At 43.5% G+C, this 19,511-nt stretch overlaps 1 protein-coding gene across 2 annotated transcripts; it reads left to right on the top strand.

Annotated features, from left to right (window-relative positions):
- The first annotated feature begins 217 nt into the window (after positions 1-217).
- On the top strand, positions 218-18,605 carry taok1b (TAO kinase 1b). Of its 2 annotated transcripts, XM_037467108.2 has the most exons (21): positions 218-629; positions 6,085-6,345; positions 6,844-6,915; positions 8,481-8,582; positions 8,687-8,732; positions 8,904-9,000; positions 9,114-9,227; positions 9,580-9,671; positions 10,028-10,121; positions 10,236-10,317; positions 11,039-11,206; positions 11,420-11,626; positions 11,730-11,864; positions 12,141-12,377; positions 12,521-12,649; positions 13,147-13,230; positions 13,312-13,431; positions 13,546-13,785; positions 13,856-14,068; positions 14,416-14,598; positions 14,981-18,605. In XM_037467108.2, the coding sequence occupies exons 2-21, from the start codon at positions 6,214-6,216 to the stop codon at positions 15,497-15,499; spliced, it is 3,066 nt and encodes a 1,021-aa protein (XP_037323005.2). In that variant the 5' UTR covers positions 218-629; positions 6,085-6,213; the 3' UTR covers positions 15,500-18,605. The 2 variants fall into 2 exon arrangements, with proteins under 2 accessions (XP_037323005.2, XP_037323006.2); XM_037467109.2 differs by lacking the exons at positions 218-629; positions 6,085-6,345; positions 6,844-6,915 and adding an exon at positions 7,127-7,585.
- The last annotated feature ends 906 nt before the right edge of the window (positions 18,606-19,511 follow it).

The following is a 19,511-nucleotide window of genomic DNA, read 5'->3' as shown; positions in this document are numbered from 1 at the left end:
GAGGGGGGTGACATTATCCCTGTAGGATACAGCTAGACAGCGTCAACAAGACTCAAGAACTGTCACACGTGTACTCTCGCCTGAGTTAAAGCCGACCGCACCGCTACGATTTACGGCTATTTCCTATTCATTTTCTCGTTTGATTCCATTGACGATGGAATGGAAGCGATTCTCATCGACGCCATTTTTTTCAGAGCAACTGCCTATTGAAGTGAGAAACTTTGCTAGACACTGTCCAACGGTAGCAGCTAGCTAACGGTGCCGTTAGCTCGCCGGGGCCGTTGTGACAGCTGACGCTTGACTGTCGTCACCAGCTCGCTTTACGTTGATGTAATTGTTCCTGCGGTAGAGCGGCACGTACGACAAAGACAACGGTCATTGCTGTCAGTGAACAATTTAGCTACCGTTATACTTGAAGTCGGCGTGGCCGTCTTTATCGGGCAGGGCAACCGTATGTGGTTAGAGTAGCGGTTTTAGCGTTGCTAACGTGTTAGCTTGCGATTTCACACTTTGATTTCTGTGGACTGCATTGCCCTCTTCTGTGATTTAAGTGTCAGCCAAATCCTCCGACTGGACTAATCACCCGTCCACACCCCACTGCTCGACCTATGTGGATTCATTTAAAGCAGGTGAGTCGGTTGCTGACTTTTATCTTTCTGCTAATTAACGACGCCTCCGACAACATGCTGCGGTGATTTAAATACAGGTTAGCCAGCTAGCTAACTAACTAACTAACGTTAGCTAACCGAAAGTTGCTGTCACAACTTGTGCGGTCGGTCGCCTCGACACATTTTAACGCTCCTCATTGTTTGCATACGGGTGTTGGTCTTGAATGTCAGCACAGCTTAACATCAATGTACACCATTGAGCAGGGCGAGCGAGCTAACGCTACCGTGCGGGCGGCATGTGGTAACTAGTGGTAACGTTAACGACGGCTTCGCCCGATGAGCGTTAGCCAGCTACGTTAGCTCGCTAATCCGCTTTCTGCAACTACCGCTGCGAGCCGTGCCACTCCCTCGTGTTTTGTTTTTGTCCACTGTGGCTGGACCTTAAGGGAAACACTGCTTTGATTGCGTCTGTTTTGGGGGAAGTTTGGTCTGCGGGGGGGGGGGGGACGCCGTTCGGATAGCTAGCGGTGCGACGGTAGGTGACATCGGTCAAGACTCTTTATGTGTGTCTGTCGCACGTAGACGTTCTGACATTGCGATTTTACGAGCATCGTTGGCCAGGGGAGTCTGACAAAGTCGTCGCGATGGTCACGGTGAGGCGACGGGGAGCGCATCCATCTGTCGCTGATGGCGGTTTTCGTGCATCGACGTGAGTCGCATTCCTCAGTTTTCCGTGTTGATATTGCGTAACACTGGCTCGAGCGGGCTAATGTTGCTCTTCTGCTCGGCTTATCTGTTAGTTCGACGCCCAACGTATGCGTGCCACAATGGATCTGCAACACACAGATTTGAACACAAATCCGCCCTGTTTCAAAAACAGTTTATGTTGACATTCACGCAACGTTAACACAAACACTTTTCCATCTTTCGGAGGGATCTGTCAACTGGGATGTACAAGATGTGATGGCTGATACACCCGGAAACCTACACATGCTCTGTATTGTTAAATGCTGCTGTTTATGTTCTTCTTCCATAAGCACTGCAGTCCTGTCTTCGTTGCTCTCTACTGATCGCGAGGTACAGGCTGTCCACTTTATCCTTGCAGCCTACAGCCTGCAGCTAAACACTAGTGCTCTTACTCTGTTTATCATCAAACATTTCTGCTGGACCGCCAGTGCTTATTTCCCTATGCTCACTGTAACCTGTGCACATACTTACACTTTTTTTGTGTACCCTTTTGCATGCCTCTCAAAACATCAGTTCATTCGTAGGTTTGAATTTTAATCCACCCTTTACCTTTAAGGACTAGGTGATGGGGGTACCCAGCTGTGATTGACTTTGATCTTCTCCATGCGTGACAGTCCCATGCAAGGTTAGGTTTTCTTGTTCGCCAGTGTTATGGGGTGCTGAATAAGGGCACGCCGCATAATGGATTCAAGTGTCTCCCACGGAAAATGGATTGGACGCTGGACACGCTAGAGAGTCGTTTTGGTGAAAGTTAGCCAATGCAGAACAAGTTCCCACAAAATGATCTGCCAAGATAACTTTGTTTTTCACATTGTATGGACCTTATGTGGCCTACTGATTTGTAAGGCTTCTCCAGTCTTATCCTTCAATCTATGCCCTGCGTCGACTAAACAAACAGACAGGGACAGATTCAGAGACGTGGCAATTCAAAAAAGAAAGTTAAATAATAAAGTTGCGGTACTCTTCCTTTAAAAGGAGTTTAAGTATCGGCTTCCGGCCTTCATTCGAGGTGGGCTGCTCAACAGTTGAATATAAATCACGTAATTGATGAGTCAGACTGAGATAAAGAAGACAAGTGAGGAGGGGTTACACAAACGACACAGTATCGACAGTCTGCCATTTTGCTGAATTTAAAGGGTACACATTGAAGGTGCTCCACTATATTCCGAACATTCATTTTAAATCACACATCCTTTTTACTGGACTAATTACTATGTGTAAAAGGATGTGGACTTCTAACTGAGCCATGAATGAAGTGGCTCTCCCGCTGTGTGTCTTGTTATCAATTCTTTGCTGACAAAGACCGGGCAAGCGACTCATGCGCAATTTTCTGTTGTCAAGAAGAAACTTGCTCTACTATCGATGAGGCGACATGTGTTACAAAAGGAAGCGTGTAAATGGAGCTCAGGGAGGGAAATGGGATGGTTCAAATCCTCTTGGAGCTTGGTCACTCCATTCCTGTCCTCTGTCGCCATCATCTTAATGGTACCACCAATCGCAATGTGTTGCTATTGCCATTGGGTAGCTAGAGAGTTTTCACTTCCTCCACTCAGTGAAAGCCACAGTATGTAATCGGTGTGGGGAACAGAAGCATAGACACCCCGCCCTGTGTCCCGGGGTTTAGAAATGTGGCGTGTCATGTAAAGCAAGCTGAACAACGGCGCACATGTAAGTCTTGAACTTAACTTTGTCATGTTAATGCTATTGTTGATACAACACTGTTACCCGTTTACAGAGAGCAGAAGTATTTCATGTGGACCAGTTATGGATGATGCATGGTCGTTTAATAAGCTCTATCCGCCCTCAGCCTTCCGACTTTGAATTATTTAGTGATTCAGCATCTAGCGTTTTACCAAAAGACGTTTTGAAAATGCGTGTGATACTATATATGTATGAGTTTCCACAGTTTTGTAAATGCCGGCTATATTGGTTATTCTAGTTGACTGTGTCTTCAAGTCGACATTTAAGGCTGAAGCTTTGCTCAGATCAACTCGATGTACCTTTTTATTTTAAGAATCACTACAGTACAAGTTGTTCTGCCTAAAAAATCAATTTAGTGCAACATTTGATTGATTTAATTATTGTAACATCAATGGTTGTATCTAGTTATCAATTTTGACGAGGGAAAACTTACAGGAACCAGGATGGATGACTGTACTTTGTGTGGGTTTTATTCGGCTTCTCTTTTGTGTTCCTCTCTTGTATATTTATCCATTTTATTATATATCGGCAGAGAGCTTTTGCTGCTCTGCGACCAAACCTGTGCTGCTGAGAGAATTAAACTATGGGGATCAATAAGGTATTTGATTATTTATCATCCACCTCCCTTTTCTTTCTCATCCCCTCTATGATATGCCTTGCTACTCCGCTTGGTGTATCGGTTGCCCCTTCATTAGGCTCCTTGGGGATTTTACAGCGCAGAGGAAATCAATTCACATAACACAAAAAGAGGGAATCCATTTTCTCGAGCAGTGAAGCAAAACATCTTTGGGTGCATTCCTTGAACACAGTTCTTTGTGATATGGCGCTTGCACGGTTTGCAGTCCAGTCGGTCTCTTCCAGATTTGGTCTCATGACTTAGTGCATGGGTGTGAGTGAATGAAAGATACCCGATTGTAGAAACAGGCCAACTTTGCCTAAGTCAAGTCTAGTGTGGTTAAGTTCATATTTGGAAAAAAAGCTAAACGCATTGGTAACCATCCCCTTTAGCACTACTTTTACAATTGGTCATGCTTTTGAGTTATTGGTGGTGAATTACACATTTCATGAGGGAACCACAATTTTAATTTGTACGCCAGCCATCTCTTAGAACATGACTCTTTACGGAACATGAAATTTAAACTAAATTTTCACAATTGGTATTGGTCGAAGAAGTATTGAAGACAGAGAATCATTGGTTAACAGAAGCGAACTATGGAAAAAAAGTTGATTAATTCTACTCCGTTTTGGCATTTTCATCTTACCTAATGAAGATTTGAGGATAGAATCGTTCATAATGCTTTGTTTTCTACTCAAGTGCACTGAGGAGTCACATTTTATTTGGATTAATAGATTTTTCGTTGTTTGAATGTCTTATTATTGCTAATTCAGGAAAAACACAAGGTGTCACTTGGTATACAAATTTCACTCTAGTTTTTTTTCTTCTCAGTCAGCTGAATAGTTATTTTATCAGGACCAACCTTGTGACATCAGCCAGCACTGTTTTTTTGCAGCGTGCCAACAGGCTCTGCTGATAACTACAGCAGACCAGGTTAGCTGTGTTGTACAGTTCCACAAAGATAAACCAAAACAGGCAACTTTTTCCCCCCACTTGTCTCTCCAACATTTGAGGGGTTATTATGTGTGAAGCGGGTTACTTACAACCTCTGCCCGGCTGAGGACAAGACAAAGCGGTGAGGTTGTAAAAGACGGGGTAGTTCTTTAAGGCTGTGTGTTGGTGGTTATCTTTTAATAGGAAAGGTAGAGGAGAGGAGAGTGCTTGTATTCACCTTCATGCTCTTTAGGTGTACATGTCAGGCATGTTTACCATCGAGCCATAATGTCAAACAAGAACGTTTTTCTATATACACCAACCTGGTCGCGGTGTATTTTTGCTCGAAATGTGTGAAATAAATGTTGGTAAATTGTGGATGGTAAGCGCATACAGTACAAGCTAAAACCTCAAAATGACTACAGTAATTAGTGTAACTAAAAAGCGGATAGGGCAAAATGATTTGAACAAGCAGCATGTGGACATCAGAGCAGTAAACAGGGCCTCGATATTCTGGTTTGTGTAGCCCCAAATTGAACTCTGTTTCTCCAGATTTTTCCAAGGAACTCGCTTTAGCAGTTTAGCGTGTATGGTCAGGTTCACAATGCACAATATCCATGCACTCAGAATTATGATGAAGTGGTGCAACATGTTGCATTTGCACAATTATAGCCCTACATGGCTGTTAAATGAGTTAACTAGAGCAAAACGGATTCCTACTCCATTTAGAGCGCGCACACAGTCAGATGTGATCGCGGTTCCTGTGATTGATCATCGAATGCAGCTCAACCCTCATTACTGCAGGCTACCTCCATAGCGGTGGACATGAAATCGATCCGTGAGCTGGGATATTTGCATCGCCCAGTCATCCAGCAGCTTGCATTACTGCAATAATTGCCAAAACAATCTGAGCCGATGCACTCGGCTGCAGTTGATGGTGTGACTGTGACCTTTCTGAAGAAACTTCTTTCTTCAGGCATTATGTTGTCCTTGTGGTTGGAATGGATGAAAATCGGACTGCGACTAACAATTATTTTCATTGTCAATTAGTTCTTTTGGTCGACATAAAATGGTTAAGAATGTAGAACGTTTCCCAAAGGCCAAGATGACATTTCCATATTAGGTATTTGTCCACAACTCAAAACATATTCAGGTTACAGTCAAAAGTGTCCACACTTAAAATATTATTCAAATCAATAATCTATTTAGTTAGAGATCAGCTCAATAGTTGACGATTAAATCAAGCTTTTATGGAACGGGTCATGGAGTCAATTGTGCTTTAGATTTGGTTTTGTGTTACAAAGTTGAAGTTTCCTCACTGACTTCACATGGACTCTTCATATTGTGTTGGAACAGTTTGTTTTTTTCTTGCTCTTGCTAACAGCTCTGTTCTCTCTCTCTCTCTCTCTCTCTCTCTCTCTCTCTCTCTCTCTCTCTCTCTCTCTCTCTCTCTCTCTTGTCCCCTGTTTGTCCATCTAGGTGCCCTTGTGCTGGTTCCTTAGGCCCAGCAACTACTGCAGATGAATCGTCAGCTGCTTGGGGCGTAGCTTAGCACCCACATAGTCCCGTCCCCCTTTGCGTGGGCGATAGGGGACTACAATAACCAGGATGCCCTCTTCTGTAAGGGCAGGGAGCCTCAAGGACCCGGAGGTGTCTGAGCTGTTCTTCAAAGACGACCCAGAGAAGCTTTTCTCCGACCTCCGAGAGATCGGCCATGGCAGCTTTGGAGCCGTCTACTTTGTACGGCAACTTCTTCATCACGCTGACTGATTTTCATCACAGTCATGATCAGTTAATTACAGTGGAACTATTCTGTCTACAGTACAGTGGAGTTAAAGTGATCAATTTAATGTGACAGATTTATCTCTTTTTCATTAGCTGCTGTGTTCCTCTCTGTGAATGATACTGTAACTCAAGTCTACTTGACTTGCCAATTAAAGATAGTAACTCAGTCAATATATAGTTTAGGTTTTGTTTAGGTACATCAGTGAGATTACGATGCGCCGGAGTTTCTCTTAGAGATGCATACAAAGTGTAGCTACTTTGAGTAGTTTGAGTCCAGTGTTTTTCTTTTACTCGCACTAGCTTTTCTGAATGGACTTTTGTTCTTTGCTCTACACAGTTTGGTTAACAGAAGGTCCACAAGGTCTTGCAAAACGACGTTCCTGGATGAGAGAACTGGGTATAGTGAATACTATGTTTGAAATGTGTAACCACAACTTACTTTTTGTTTCCAAGGCACGGGATATACGCACAAATGAGGTGGTGGCAATTAAAAAGATGTCCTACAATGGCAAACAGTCCAATGAGGTGAGACAAGATTTGTTCTAAATATCATCATGCATGGGTCTGTGTGTGCATGTATTTTAATGTACATTTTTACACAGTACAAACTTACCTTGACCCTTTATTCAAAACTTCTTCTTCTTCTTTAAAAACATTAATAAATTATTAACAATGATTTTATTATACCTACTCTTTCTTATTCTCAGGCAGCAACATGCCTTCTTTTATAATAATGACTGTGATTTTATTGATGTCAATGACAAAAATGAATTATTATTATTAGGAATGGTAAACTTGAGTTCATGATCTTAATCGCATCTTTAGAACTATTTTAAATCAATAAAATGTTCATTTTAGGGTTAAAGACAACAAACTAAAACATATGCTTCTTCATGGTCTTACTCTACAACCATCATTTAACTCTTTTTCTCTATTTTCAGTTCATGAAAGTTAATCATAAGATTTTATATATTGAGCATATCGACATATTCGGCTGTATCTAGCTCCACCCTCTCGTGTCCCTTCTGGTTGCAATAAGCCAAGACGGTGATGGCCAAAATGCAGAATTCAAGGTTTCAAAACAGCAGTCCTCAAACCAATGCTTGACATCACGGTGACTACGTCTACTTTTTAAATGCAGTCCATGGTCACAACTTCCGTGCCACATTCTGACAATACAGGATCTTGATTTGCAGTACGTATATCTTCTACTAATGTTTGCAAACAGATATGAAATGCTTTCAGAATTTCATATCACGGCTACTGTGACCAAAATGATCTGGTTATCTGTATATTTGTGATATTGTTAAAATGTGCTGAAAATAGGTTAAAAAGTACTGATGCACAGTTTTCATCTTGTATTATTATTACTTTTATTATCATTCTCTCACTCGTGTGTATATTCACAGACAGTATATCTTCTGTGTTGTAATTGAGTACTTGCAATTAGCCCAACAATAAACATAAATACGAGGAAGTCTTGTGCATTAGTCCACCCTCGTTTTAGAATAGCTGGTTGACCTTATTGATGAGTCCACCTTCAGGTTAAGTTGTTGCTCACTTCAGGGCTAACCTTCACTTTAATCCTTTAATCAGCGGATAGCAAGCGAGACAATGGAACGTCCCCTTTTTTTAAAGTAATGTAATAAAATCCTGGATGCATGTGTTAGCAATAGACTGGCATAAACCTTGGTGGTAATCAAACAAGGTTTTAATGATAACATTTTAAATGTTAATACTAACTGTCCTGAATTATGCGATCCTTCATGCAGCCAGTAAATTACTACTCTATTTGAAACAACGTGTGAATGCTTAGGTCTACAATGAATATTCACATCAAATAGCTAAAGGTCACCCGTCTGCATTCAATTTCAGGGTTGTCGTCCCAGATACAGTTCACTGCATTATTTCAGATTAGCTATAATCAGATTACACATAATCTCTGAAGAGATCCACCATACTCCTATTTGCACGGCAAGACCCTTATCTGCACACACACGGTCACCTATGATGCACGAAGCCAAGCAATGCATTGCATGTTTTATGTTCATGGACACCCCCCCCCCCCCCCCCCCCTTCCCCCCCAACAGAAATGGCAGGACATTATAAAAGAGGTGAAGTTTCTGCAGAGGATTCGGCACCCAAACAGTATAGAATACAAAGGTTGTTACCTCCGTGAGCACACAGCATGGGTAAGAACAACAGTTGGTAACAAATGGAAGATTACATAATTCTGCATATGTAAAAATATCTTTGTGTCCATGCATAGCTATTCACAACTTTATTTTTATTTTAGCTGGTGATGGAGTACTGTCTTGGCTCAGCCTCAGATCTGCTAGAAGGTGAGCAGCAGGTGTTGCATGTTTCTGTGCGTGCCAAACCGATTTGACCCTTTCACAGGAGATCAAATGTAGGGCTGACTCTGTGATCCCACAAGAAGAAAAAGAAATATGGACATTGATGTCTTCACCAGCTGTTTTCTTATTCCTGGTCCAACTGTTTTTCTCCTTCAGTTCATAAAAAACCGTTGCAAGAAGTAGAGATTGCTGCCATTACACACGGTGCGCTGCAGGGCCTGGCCTACCTTCATTCCCACAATATGATCCACAGGTGAATGGTTTCTTTTACATGAGCTATATTTTTGAGAAATGTAAGCAGGCTGTAAACACTTCCACCTCCCCCGTGTTCTCCCTTGCCTTGACGCCTGTGTGTTTCTCTCTCAGGGATGTGAAGGCAGGTAACATTCTGCTGACGGAGCCGGGCCTCGTCAAACTGGCAGACTTTGGCTCGGCTTCCATTGCCTCACCTGCAAACTCCTTTGTGGGAACGCCGTATTGGTAAATGCTGAGAAAATTCAACATGTATCATAACCGTTGACAGTCTATTTAAAGAATCGTGGATTCATGAAATGGGTTTACTGTTAAGGGTATTTACTTATATTTGGATATCTTGACTTTAAAGTGACCCGCTGATGTATTCAAATGCTCTTCTGCTGTGATTGTTGTCTGCTCAGGATTGAGATGTCATCTTCAGGATTATGTAGTCTATTAGACAGATGAATATAAATATATATTTATTACCTGAGTACAACTGACTGCTTTTCCATTGAAGTCTTTTGCTGTTGACCTAATTTTTTTTCCTTGTTCTTTTCTATTTCTCACATTTACTCCTCTCTGCCACTACATGAAGGATGGCCCCAGAGGTGATTCTAGCTATGGACGAGGGCCAGTATGATGGGAAAGTGGATATCTGGTCCTTAGGGATCACCTGTATAGAATTAGGTTGGTGACAGTATGTGTGTATTTCATCTTTTAAAATGGAACTTTGGTATTAATAATGTAGTACAAAAATCTACTGAAATACACAATCTGAAGGCACAATTTGCTTTTGATCAGGTGTTTGAAAGCAGGAACTAATGTTTCTCACTAAGATTTGGTTTTGGTTTAGGTTAATTCAATTGGGAAAAGCAATTCAATTTGTCATAGCGCCAAAAGCGAGAGCTTTACAAACGGGCATCTTCTGTCTTAAGACCAAAACATTAGCACATTTTAGAAGAGATATGTTACTATTCATCAATAGTAACATATCCGATTGAATGAGAAGGGATACACACGGTGACTTGTCATTTCTATTCCAGCCGAGAGGAAACCTCCCTTGTTTAACATGAATGCGATGAGTGCCTTATACCACATAGCGCAGAATGAGAGCCCCACGCTGATGTCCAATGAATGGTGAGAGGCCGCACCACAAACATGTGTATCAGCTGCACCTACAACTAAGATGCTTACTTTATTTACCGACTGTCTGTATTGGTGTCTCACACTACATCTCACTCTCTGTTTCAGGTCGGATTACTTTAGAAACTTCATTGATTCTTGCCTTCAGAAAATCCCCCAGGACAGACCACACTCTGACGACATGCTGGGGGTGAGTGCGCAAATGTGCTGTACAAACTACCAACGCGTAAACTGAGAGCAGGGTCGGTTTGTCAAGACGGACGATTCTCTCACTCTCTCTGATCTTTGTGTTCTGCTCTGTTCTCTACCCCATAAGCTTATATTTTGATTTACTTTCAGTTTCACACAACGCACACACACACAACCACCTCATGTAAGGACACACACACACACACACACAGAGCTTGGTTTTGTGTAAAGAACACAGATGGAATTACTGAAGAGATGCAACTTCTGCACCCACTGTAAGTAACTTAGCAGTTGTCACTTAGGCCATAATGGGCTCACTATTACTCATGGAAGCAGGGTATGCAAACACGACACAATCCCCCTGTCTTTTATTAAACGTTGACTCTCCAAATAATAATTCTTTATAATAATAAGTGTTCAAATGTTCAACGTCACACTATTTAAATGCTTCTCAATGAGACTTCAGTTCTTCAGTTGCACCTCTGCCCCAACAGAACATCCCTTGAATTGGAAATTCTTGAATTTGTTTTTGATAATCTGCACATTCCACCAAACTACACCGTATGCATTGATCACTGAACCTGACTAATGTTGGCAGTGTAAAACAACCAGCCATTCACATGAAGTGACCGTGTGACGTGTCTAATTGAGAATGCTGAGAACCGTCTTCTTCTTCCTCGTTGACTTTTCTTTTCATGATGCTCTGTCCCCCTCCTCTCCAGCATGCGTTTTTACAGCGCGAGCGTCCAGACTCCGTGCTAATGGATCTTATTCAGAGAACTAAGGATGCAGTGCGCGAATTGGACAATCTGCAGTACCGCAAGATGAAGAAGATCCTCCTTCAGGAGGCCCACAATGGGCCCACAGCAGAAGCCCCCGACGGAGACGAGGTGTGTGTGTGAATCCTTTTACAAACAAATGAAAATCACACTAAAGCTACCATGCAAGAATATTTGTTTGTTCAACAATCCATTCATGTCATTATACCATCTTGAAAAAAATAACCATGCATGCACTGGTTTATGTTGCTGTCTGTCTGGGTCTCTTTGACTTGGGTCTCTCTCTCCCGCTATCTTTATGTCCTCTTTCCTCGCCGTCTCCAGGATCTGGAGCCTGGTGGAGGTCGGACGGGAACGGTGAACAGTGTTGGGAGTAATCAGTCCATTCCCAGCATGTCCATCAGCGCCAGCTCCCAGAGCAGCTCCGTCAACAGTCTGAACGAAGCGGCGCAGGACAGCCGCAGCGAGCTGGACCTGATGGAGGGAGACCACACAGTCATGTCCAATAGCTCCGTCATACACCTCAAACCGGTATCTAAATAAATTATATATATTTAAAGCTTTAGTTTTTCCACCATCTCGAAGTGGAATACAGTAATTAAATAATGTTTATTCTGCTGCCCCATGTCTCCAGGAGGAAGTGGAGAGTTTTTCTGAGGAGCAGGCAGCCAGCAGTCCACCTTCTGAGCCTCAGCCCACAGCAGCTCTGGCCCCGAGGAAGCACTACCGCAACAGAGAGCACTTTGCCACCATACGCACAGCGTCACTCGTAAGAACACACCTGTTTACTCCTCTATACATCTCACCTGCAAATTGTATTTATTAGTGACTTTATAACAGAAGACATATTTAGTGTGTTATGTTTGACGAAAGGCCTGAAATGATTAGAAATATTGTACTTTTAATAAACTCTTTCAACATTTCTGTTATACCTCTACACAGTGGGAGTAGTATGTTTTCATCCTTCTCTAAAAAAGGACCCTGTCAGATTTGTATGTTTTATAACTTGTTTCACATAATAAGAACCTGCATCCACATCTTGCAGGTAACCCGTGAGATGCAGGAACACGAGCAGGACTCGGAGCTGCGCGAGCAGATGTCGGGATACAAACGCATGAGACGGCAGCATCAGAAGCACTTGATGGGCCTGGAGAACAAGCTGAAAGGGGAGATGGATGAGCACAGGCTGAGGCTGGACAAAGAGCTGGAGAGTCAGAGGAACAACTTCACCCAGGAGATGGAGAAGCTGCTCAAAAAACACCAAGCAGCCCTGGACAAAGACGTAAGTCCACAAAGGAAAAATATAAGCACCCACTGGTACTGGGATATTAATGCAAACCATGAATGTTTTCAATGCAGGTCCTGATAACTGAAGCAAATGTTTGTTTGTTTTTGTCTCCCCACCAATGTTGGTGTTTGGTTTAGCTGAAGACCTTTAACAACGATGAGAAGAAGTTCCAGCAGCACATCCAGGTGCAGCAGAAGAAGGAGCTCAGCAGCTTCTTGGAATCACAGAAGCGAGAGTACAAACTACGCAAGGAGCAGCTCAAAGAGGTGACACACCACGTGATTAATACACAATAAGCACTATTATCTAACAAATTCACTTAGATAATTGGGGATATACTGGACCTTCTTTGGGTGGGTTTAAGGTCAACTCGTGGAACTCACTCTGCTCCGTTGGGCTGCCAGTTTTCTTTTGATTACACTTTTTCTTTTGATATAAATGAAATAACAGAATTACCCATCACCTTTCTTTAAAGCCCAGGGGGAGGTCTTCAGACTTGTTTGACTGTCTAAAACCTTATTTTTATTCACTTCATTTATACAACAAATAAAAAATGATTTGTTTACCTGTGCTGAAGTTGTTGTTTTTGCACTTTTGCTTGAGAAAAAGATTTAAGCAAATGAATCAATAACAAATTAGTCGCTGATGCCTTTTCTGCTGAGGAAGTAATAAGTAAATTGACTAGATGTGTCAGTGATTGTAATATCAAAACGGCCCAGTAATGGCATTGCTGAAAGGAAACACAATATTACCTGTGTGGCAGGAACTGAGCGAGAACCAGTCCACCCCCAAGAAAGAGAAGCAGGAGTGGCTGTCCAAACAGAAAGAGAACATTCAGCACTTCCAGGTGAGGAACTCTCAAACAACATTTTACACTTGACAAACATCGAAATGCTGATTTCACTATCTTGATTCCGGTGATTCCCAGGCGGAGGAGGAAGCCAACCTGCTGAGGAGACAGAGGCAGTACCTGGAGCTGGAGTGTCGACGGTTCAAACGCAGGATCCTCATCGCCAGACACAATGTGGAGCAGGATCTGGCCAGAGAGGTACTTAGTAACACAGAGGGAAACCCGCCTCCACCACCCACTCTAATGTCTGAGTGATTTTACTTATTTCATTGCTGTCAATCAGCATTTTCTCCTTTTTCTTTTGTATTTTAGGAGCTCAACAAACGGCAGACACAGAAGGACCTCGAGCACGCCATGCTGCTCAGACATCACGAGTCGATGCAGGAGCTGGAGTTCAGGCACCTGGGGACGATCCAGAGGGCGAGAGCAGAGCTGATTCGGACCCAGCACCAGACGGAGCTCACTAACCAGCTGGAATACAATAAGAGGAGGGAGAGGGAGCTGAGGCGCAAGCATGTCTTGGAGGTCCGACAGCAGCCAAAGAGCCTCAAGGTACATGCACAAAAAATGTTGCTGACCCCTCTGCACACTTTCTCCTCAACGTTCTTTTTGTTTTCTTTAGTCCAAGGAGCTTCAGATTAAAAAGCAGTTCCAGGATACTTGTAAAACTCAGACCAGGCAGTACAAGGCCCTCAGAAACCATCTGCTGGAGACAACGCCCAAGTCCGATCACAAGGCCGTTCTCAAGAGGCTTAAGGAGGAGCAGACCAGGAAGCTGGCCATCCTGGCCGAGCAGTATGACCACTCCATCAACGAAATGCTCTCTACGCAGGCTGTAAGTACCGGACCAGCCCGCGTGGCACCAAGCCATCTTCACCTCAATCCCCTTTCTTCCCCATTCTAATACTCGGTTTGAACATGCCTAAATGCATTGAGTTGCAGCTGATTTGTGTTAACAAGCAATTGAACAGGTGTACCTAATAAAGTCTAAACCACGTTATTGAGCCCAATGTCACCGTCATAGATGTTTTTATAGCTGTTTTTAAACGATTTCTCAGGACATAACTGAGAGATCTTTCACTGACATGGAGCCCAGAATGATGGCGTTTATAAAGAAAGTCTTCTATATATCTGTACGCTTCCATCTTCACGTCTCTTTCCCTTCCACCTACTCACCCTCAGCTGCGGTTAGACGAGGCTCAAGAGGCGGAGTGTCAGCATCTAAGGAGCCAGCTGCAGCAGGAGCTGGAGCTACTCAACGCCTACCAGAGCAAGATCAAGATGCAAACGGACGCTCAACACGACAAGGAGCGCAGGGAGCTGGAGCAGAGGGTCTCTCTGCGGAGAGCTCTGCTGGAGCAGAAAGTAAGAGAGAACCTGTCCAGTGTCGCCCACTGAAGGTTGTGTGTGTTGATACCTTTGGGAGTGACGGTGCACACTGAAGCTGTGTTTTGAACTTTGCTTGTGAGACTTTCTGTTGACCTGTACTTACGGTGTGTCTTTGAAGGTAAAAGCAATTCAACCCTTCTTTAGTCATTTGTTGTTTTTATTGCGTTTGCACGTTATTTTAAAGCGTGTGAGTCGTATTGATTTTGTTGTTTTTAGATCAAACTTAAAATATTTGAGAGGTTATTCTTTCTTTGTTCAAACAAGACTTCCTGATCCTTTCTAAGCAGACCGATAACACATTTTCCATCGTCACCCAACATGTCTTTTTGACTCCTCTGCTGACTTTTTGTCTCTGCAGATTGAAGAGGAAATGCTAGCGCTGCAGAACGAGCGCCTTGAGCGGATCCGCTCGCTGCTGGAGCGCCAGGCCCGAGAGATCGAGGCTTTTGACTCTGAGTCCATGCGGCTGGGCTTCAGCAACATGGTGCTCACTAACCTGGCGTCCGATTCCCAGGCCCCCTGGGGGGGAGGGGGTGGAGGTGGCCAGGGGGCTCAGGGGGGAGGCCACTGGTCCGGAGGAGGAGGAGGAGGCGGCGGTGGCGGCGCCGGCCACCACAGTCATCACCACCAGGGAGGCTCCAGCTCACAGCAGCCCTGGGGTCACCCCATGCTGGCTGGGGGCCCGCCACCCTGGAGCCTCCATCACCCCGGAGGAGGGAATCAGAGGGGGAGCGCGGGAGGCGCAGGAGGGGTGAGGAATAGCCCACAGGCCATGAGGAGGACGTCGTCATCGGGGGGGAGAAATGACCAGGGCATGAGCAGGAGCGCCAGCATCACCTCTCAGATCTCCAACGGATCCCATCTGTCGTACACTTAGGAAAACACGCCAATTGTCGTACAGTAGAACCGAGGTGACACTACGCGGACGCACAATACGCATGCACCACACGTGTTTCTCACACACACACGTGTCACTTATGTCTGACACATAATGCACAGTACTGAAAGTTGCTCCCCCATCACCACCGCTCTCACATCAGTTCCTGATAAGTCTGTGGAAACCCAGAAGTCTCGAGAATCCAGTTTCTTACAGTATGCCCGCGTGCAATAGGGTCATTTTTTCTTACACAGCTATTTTATGTGTTTTGCCATGTTAGTCTCTGTTGTCATAGACCCACGGTTACCTACAACAGAGTTTATTATCACAAGTCTGTTTGCAGTATGCTGTTCAATATGATTGAGCGGTGGGTCGGAGGCTTTCGAATGTTTTGGTTGCACAATAATGTGCATCACGGGAGATGTTGCGATCATGCCACATTAAAAATGACTCACAGCTTGAGATTTAAGCATGGACACCTGACAGTTTAGGACGTTTTTTTTAGATCATTGTTTTCAGAATGTTTTTTGGAACACGAATAACAAATTAAAAAAAACATCAATGTTTTAAGTGGGTAGCTCTGACTTTAAAGAATTAGCACAGGGACGTCCGAGTAGCAAAATTCAATTCCAGTCCGAGTGAAATGAAGTGAGCAGGGCTGTACTGGAATGAGTTGGAGAGGCACAGATGCCAAAGGTGAAGGTGCAGAGTCAGATGTGTCATTAGAATTATTCTTGGTCACCAGGCCGGTATGTATTGAATAAGACTGTGCCAGAGACGTTAATTGGAAGTTCAGGTAATACTACGGGGCCAAGTGCCATGCTGGATTTCGCGCATATTGGCGTTCTCGTGCATACTCGGCCTCATTGGCTCTTGGGTTTCCACAGACCTGCGCCCACTCGTAGCTCATCCCAGCCCAGTGAACGGCCGGTATGAGGGGTTGCCTTACCAGTCCAGAGTCATCAGGACTGGACTCACTCGTTTTGCAGTCATTTTCTGGTCCAATCTGGCGCTGTGTAGCTCGGTGAAAGCGATGCCTGTGGGTCCACCTCAAGAACACTCGCGCTAAGCGGCACTACAGCAGGTCTTGACTTACTGACTAAGACTGGCACTTTGGCACAGGCTTAATGCACACAAAATAATTGATGGATCAGATTCACACACAAAGGTACATATTATAGTCAATGATTTATTAATTTTCATTCCCCAGTCAAACAGAATGTCCTTCTGCACACTCGATTGCATGAACAGGAGAAACATTTGTGAAAATGGAATTAAAACAAAAAAGTTTTATGGGGGAAAAAATCTGAATATTCTAATAATAATGCACGTAGTAGTTGTTGCCTGAGTTGGCTTTAAATAAGCAACACGGCAGCATTCCATTTCGGGGCAACAATCGCTTGCCTGATTTCTGAGCGGATGCCTGTGAGGGGCCAGAGTCGAACTGAATGAACAGGGCGAGGAAGAGGAGCATCAGCGGCCCTCTGCTGGTTGGGGATTGCTAAATGTCTCGTTTGGTTGATGGGCGGTGATGCTGGGATCTCCGCTGCCATGACCCTGCGACCTCCTCTGGTTCGACATCCCGCTCTGCCTCACCCGCCCCTCCCTCCAACCGGCGCCCCCCCGACGTCCTGCTGTGACCAATAACCTCCCTGATTCCCTCCATGTTGGTTTCCTCCCCTCCTGACCCCCCCCACCCCTGATCTGTTTGGGAAGAGCTCTTTAAGTGAAAGAAGAAAAAATGAATATGTATTATATAAATCTATAAGAATTATAATAAAAGTAATAGATACAGTTGGAAGTCTAATTGTGAAATGCAGACATTATGCATTGTATGATGAGGTGGAATGTACAGTAAACTTGTTAATATTGTATATTTTAAATTTGATAATATGGTAATCTCATTGACAAATTGAAATTGGGTAGTTGTGATCCTGACACAGTGATGTGGTATTTGGACCAGCGGTATTCAAATGAACATTCAAATACCGGCCACTGGGTTCTGTGGGAATGTTAACGGCTCCAGGTCAGATCGCCTCGAGTAAAAGGACAACTTTTTGCTGAATGATGTTTTTTGCACAAAGTTTGAGATCTGGTTTAGCCTTTGCCTTAGCAATGGTTATAATTAATTGACATGATACCCGATTTAGGTGACTCGTTCGTCTATTTAGATTTTTTTTACGTTTTTTAAAAGTCAAGGTTCTACCGTAGAAAACAGACTAAAGTATTTCAAACTATAAGATCTATAGAATTTGGACATTTTAACATATTTGGCTGCACAAACAATATTTGGAGCACTCCAACGACAGAAATGCTTGCACAAGACAGTGAAAATATATGTGTGGTTTTGATATGAAGGTCTTCGGTGTTCATTTACGACACATGCGCCCCTTTCTGTGGTGGTCATGCACAAAGCATTTCCACAAGTATCTGCCTTTTTTAAAAATATCATCCCACCCGGAATCTGTAATCTTGTTTGTCTTGGCTAACTTACAAAAACTGAAGAAAAAAAACAAATGGTCCCGTTTTTCTCTTCAACATCTTTTATCAAACCCTTTTCCAGGTCTGCAGTGTTTGTATTTGGTTTCATCAGTTTTTCAGATGGGGTCTGCAGAGGCCAAACGAGTGGCAGATACTCCTTTGTGGTCGGGGCAGAGTCCAGCTTTGGGCCTCGGACACTGAACTGGATCAGTTGCACTTCTTGCACAAGTGATGGACCGGATTAAAGCTCCTGTGACGCCCCTCGGTGTCGCTGACTGACGGCTGCCATTGGTTGAAAGGAGGCTGGAGGCGGGGCTACGTCTCTGTACAGTCTGTTTATCAGTATTCCCTTTATCTCCTGTCATTTGGTGGATCTTACTGTTTTATCTCTAGTCCAGAGACCTTTATTAAACTGTATTAAAGTGTATAGATTGTGCAAAAAGCTGAATGTTGCATAGCAGAAGAGAAAAGCTACTCCTTACAGATAAGTCATTTCAAATGTATAAAATAAATCAAGAAACAACGTCTAGGGGATAAATGTAATATTTTGTTTGTAATTACTATTTTTTGTTGGAAGAGGGCTACTGGATAAAGAATGATCTGTAATAAAGTAATTTTAATATTTCTTTGTCCCACTATGTTTTTGTGTTTAAGGTGCATGAGTCAGTTATTTCTAATCGACACAGAGATCGGACACAGGCCTCTTGTTTAAATTCTATGACCTCTTCTTGAAGCTACATTTTCTGAAAAGTAATAAATCCAGTATTAAAACCCTTTAATACCCTCATTAACCTTTAAAAAAATTAAACTCAAAGGTGTGAAGCCTTTTTCTGAGGCCAATTGGTTTTACCTTGATTCACTACAGATCATGTGCCCAGTGTAAGTATTTGGTTGATTTTCCTTTTGAGTTTTTCAGTACTTTCACACTCCAGCTACAAATGTAATTTTGAAATAAAATTATTAGAGACTTAACCTCTTGCCATCTCTTCCTCCTCAGCGTGTGTAAGAGCTCTCTCCGGTGACACTGATCTCTTCAGGTGTCTTTGGTTTAATCATTAAACGTTTTTGGTCAGCGAGCAACAAATACCTGCACGTAAAAGCCCAGACGGGTTTTGGGGGGGGGGTCACAGGTTGACTGATGTTCCATATAGTCGTCTTCTTTCTTCAGTTCGTTCAGGGGAGTAAGAGGAAGTGTTCGGTTTCGTTTGTCAAGGCCGGACTGACTTGCTGGACGAGAGCTGCAGCCCTATTCGACTGGTGAGGGATTAGGTGAAACCGAATGCAAGTTTTCATTAGAACAATACAATAAAAAACGTTCTAAAGTGTTGTATGCCTCTTTCAGCTAGCATGCTAGCCTTAGTTCGCTGCCTAATATTCCAACATTAAACACTTGATACACTTAAAAACATTTCACCACGAAAACGAGGGGAAGCCAACATGGCACTTGTGTACCTCTCTCGCCTGTGAATACCATAAAATGGGCCGTTTTGTTCATTTCTGTCTTTTGTTGCGCCACGACCACGACCACGAA

Source organism: Pungitius pungitius, chromosome 16 (genome assembly GCF_949316345.1).
Source record: "Pungitius pungitius chromosome 16, fPunPun2.1, whole genome shotgun sequence".
NCBI classification, from domain to species: Eukaryota; Metazoa; Chordata; class Actinopteri; order Perciformes; family Gasterosteidae; genus Pungitius; species Pungitius pungitius.
Note: the sequence above shows the minus strand (reverse complement) of the source record. Positions and strands in the feature narration are given on the sequence as shown.

Bases quoted from the DNA above. Each gene is read 5' to 3' on its own strand.
- taok1b (XM_037467108.2), top strand. From the start codon at position 6,214: ATGCCCTCTTCTGTAAGGGCAGGGAGCCTCAAGGACCCGGAGGTGTCT. The intron at 8,733-8,903 runs GTGAGCAGCAGG...TTTCTCCTTCAG, and splicing joins AGCCTCAGATCTGCTAGAAG to TTCATAAAAAACCGTTGCAA. The intron at 11,627-11,729 runs GTATCTAAATAA...CCATGTCTCCAG, and splicing joins CCGTCATACACCTCAAACCG to GAGGAAGTGGAGAGTTTTTC.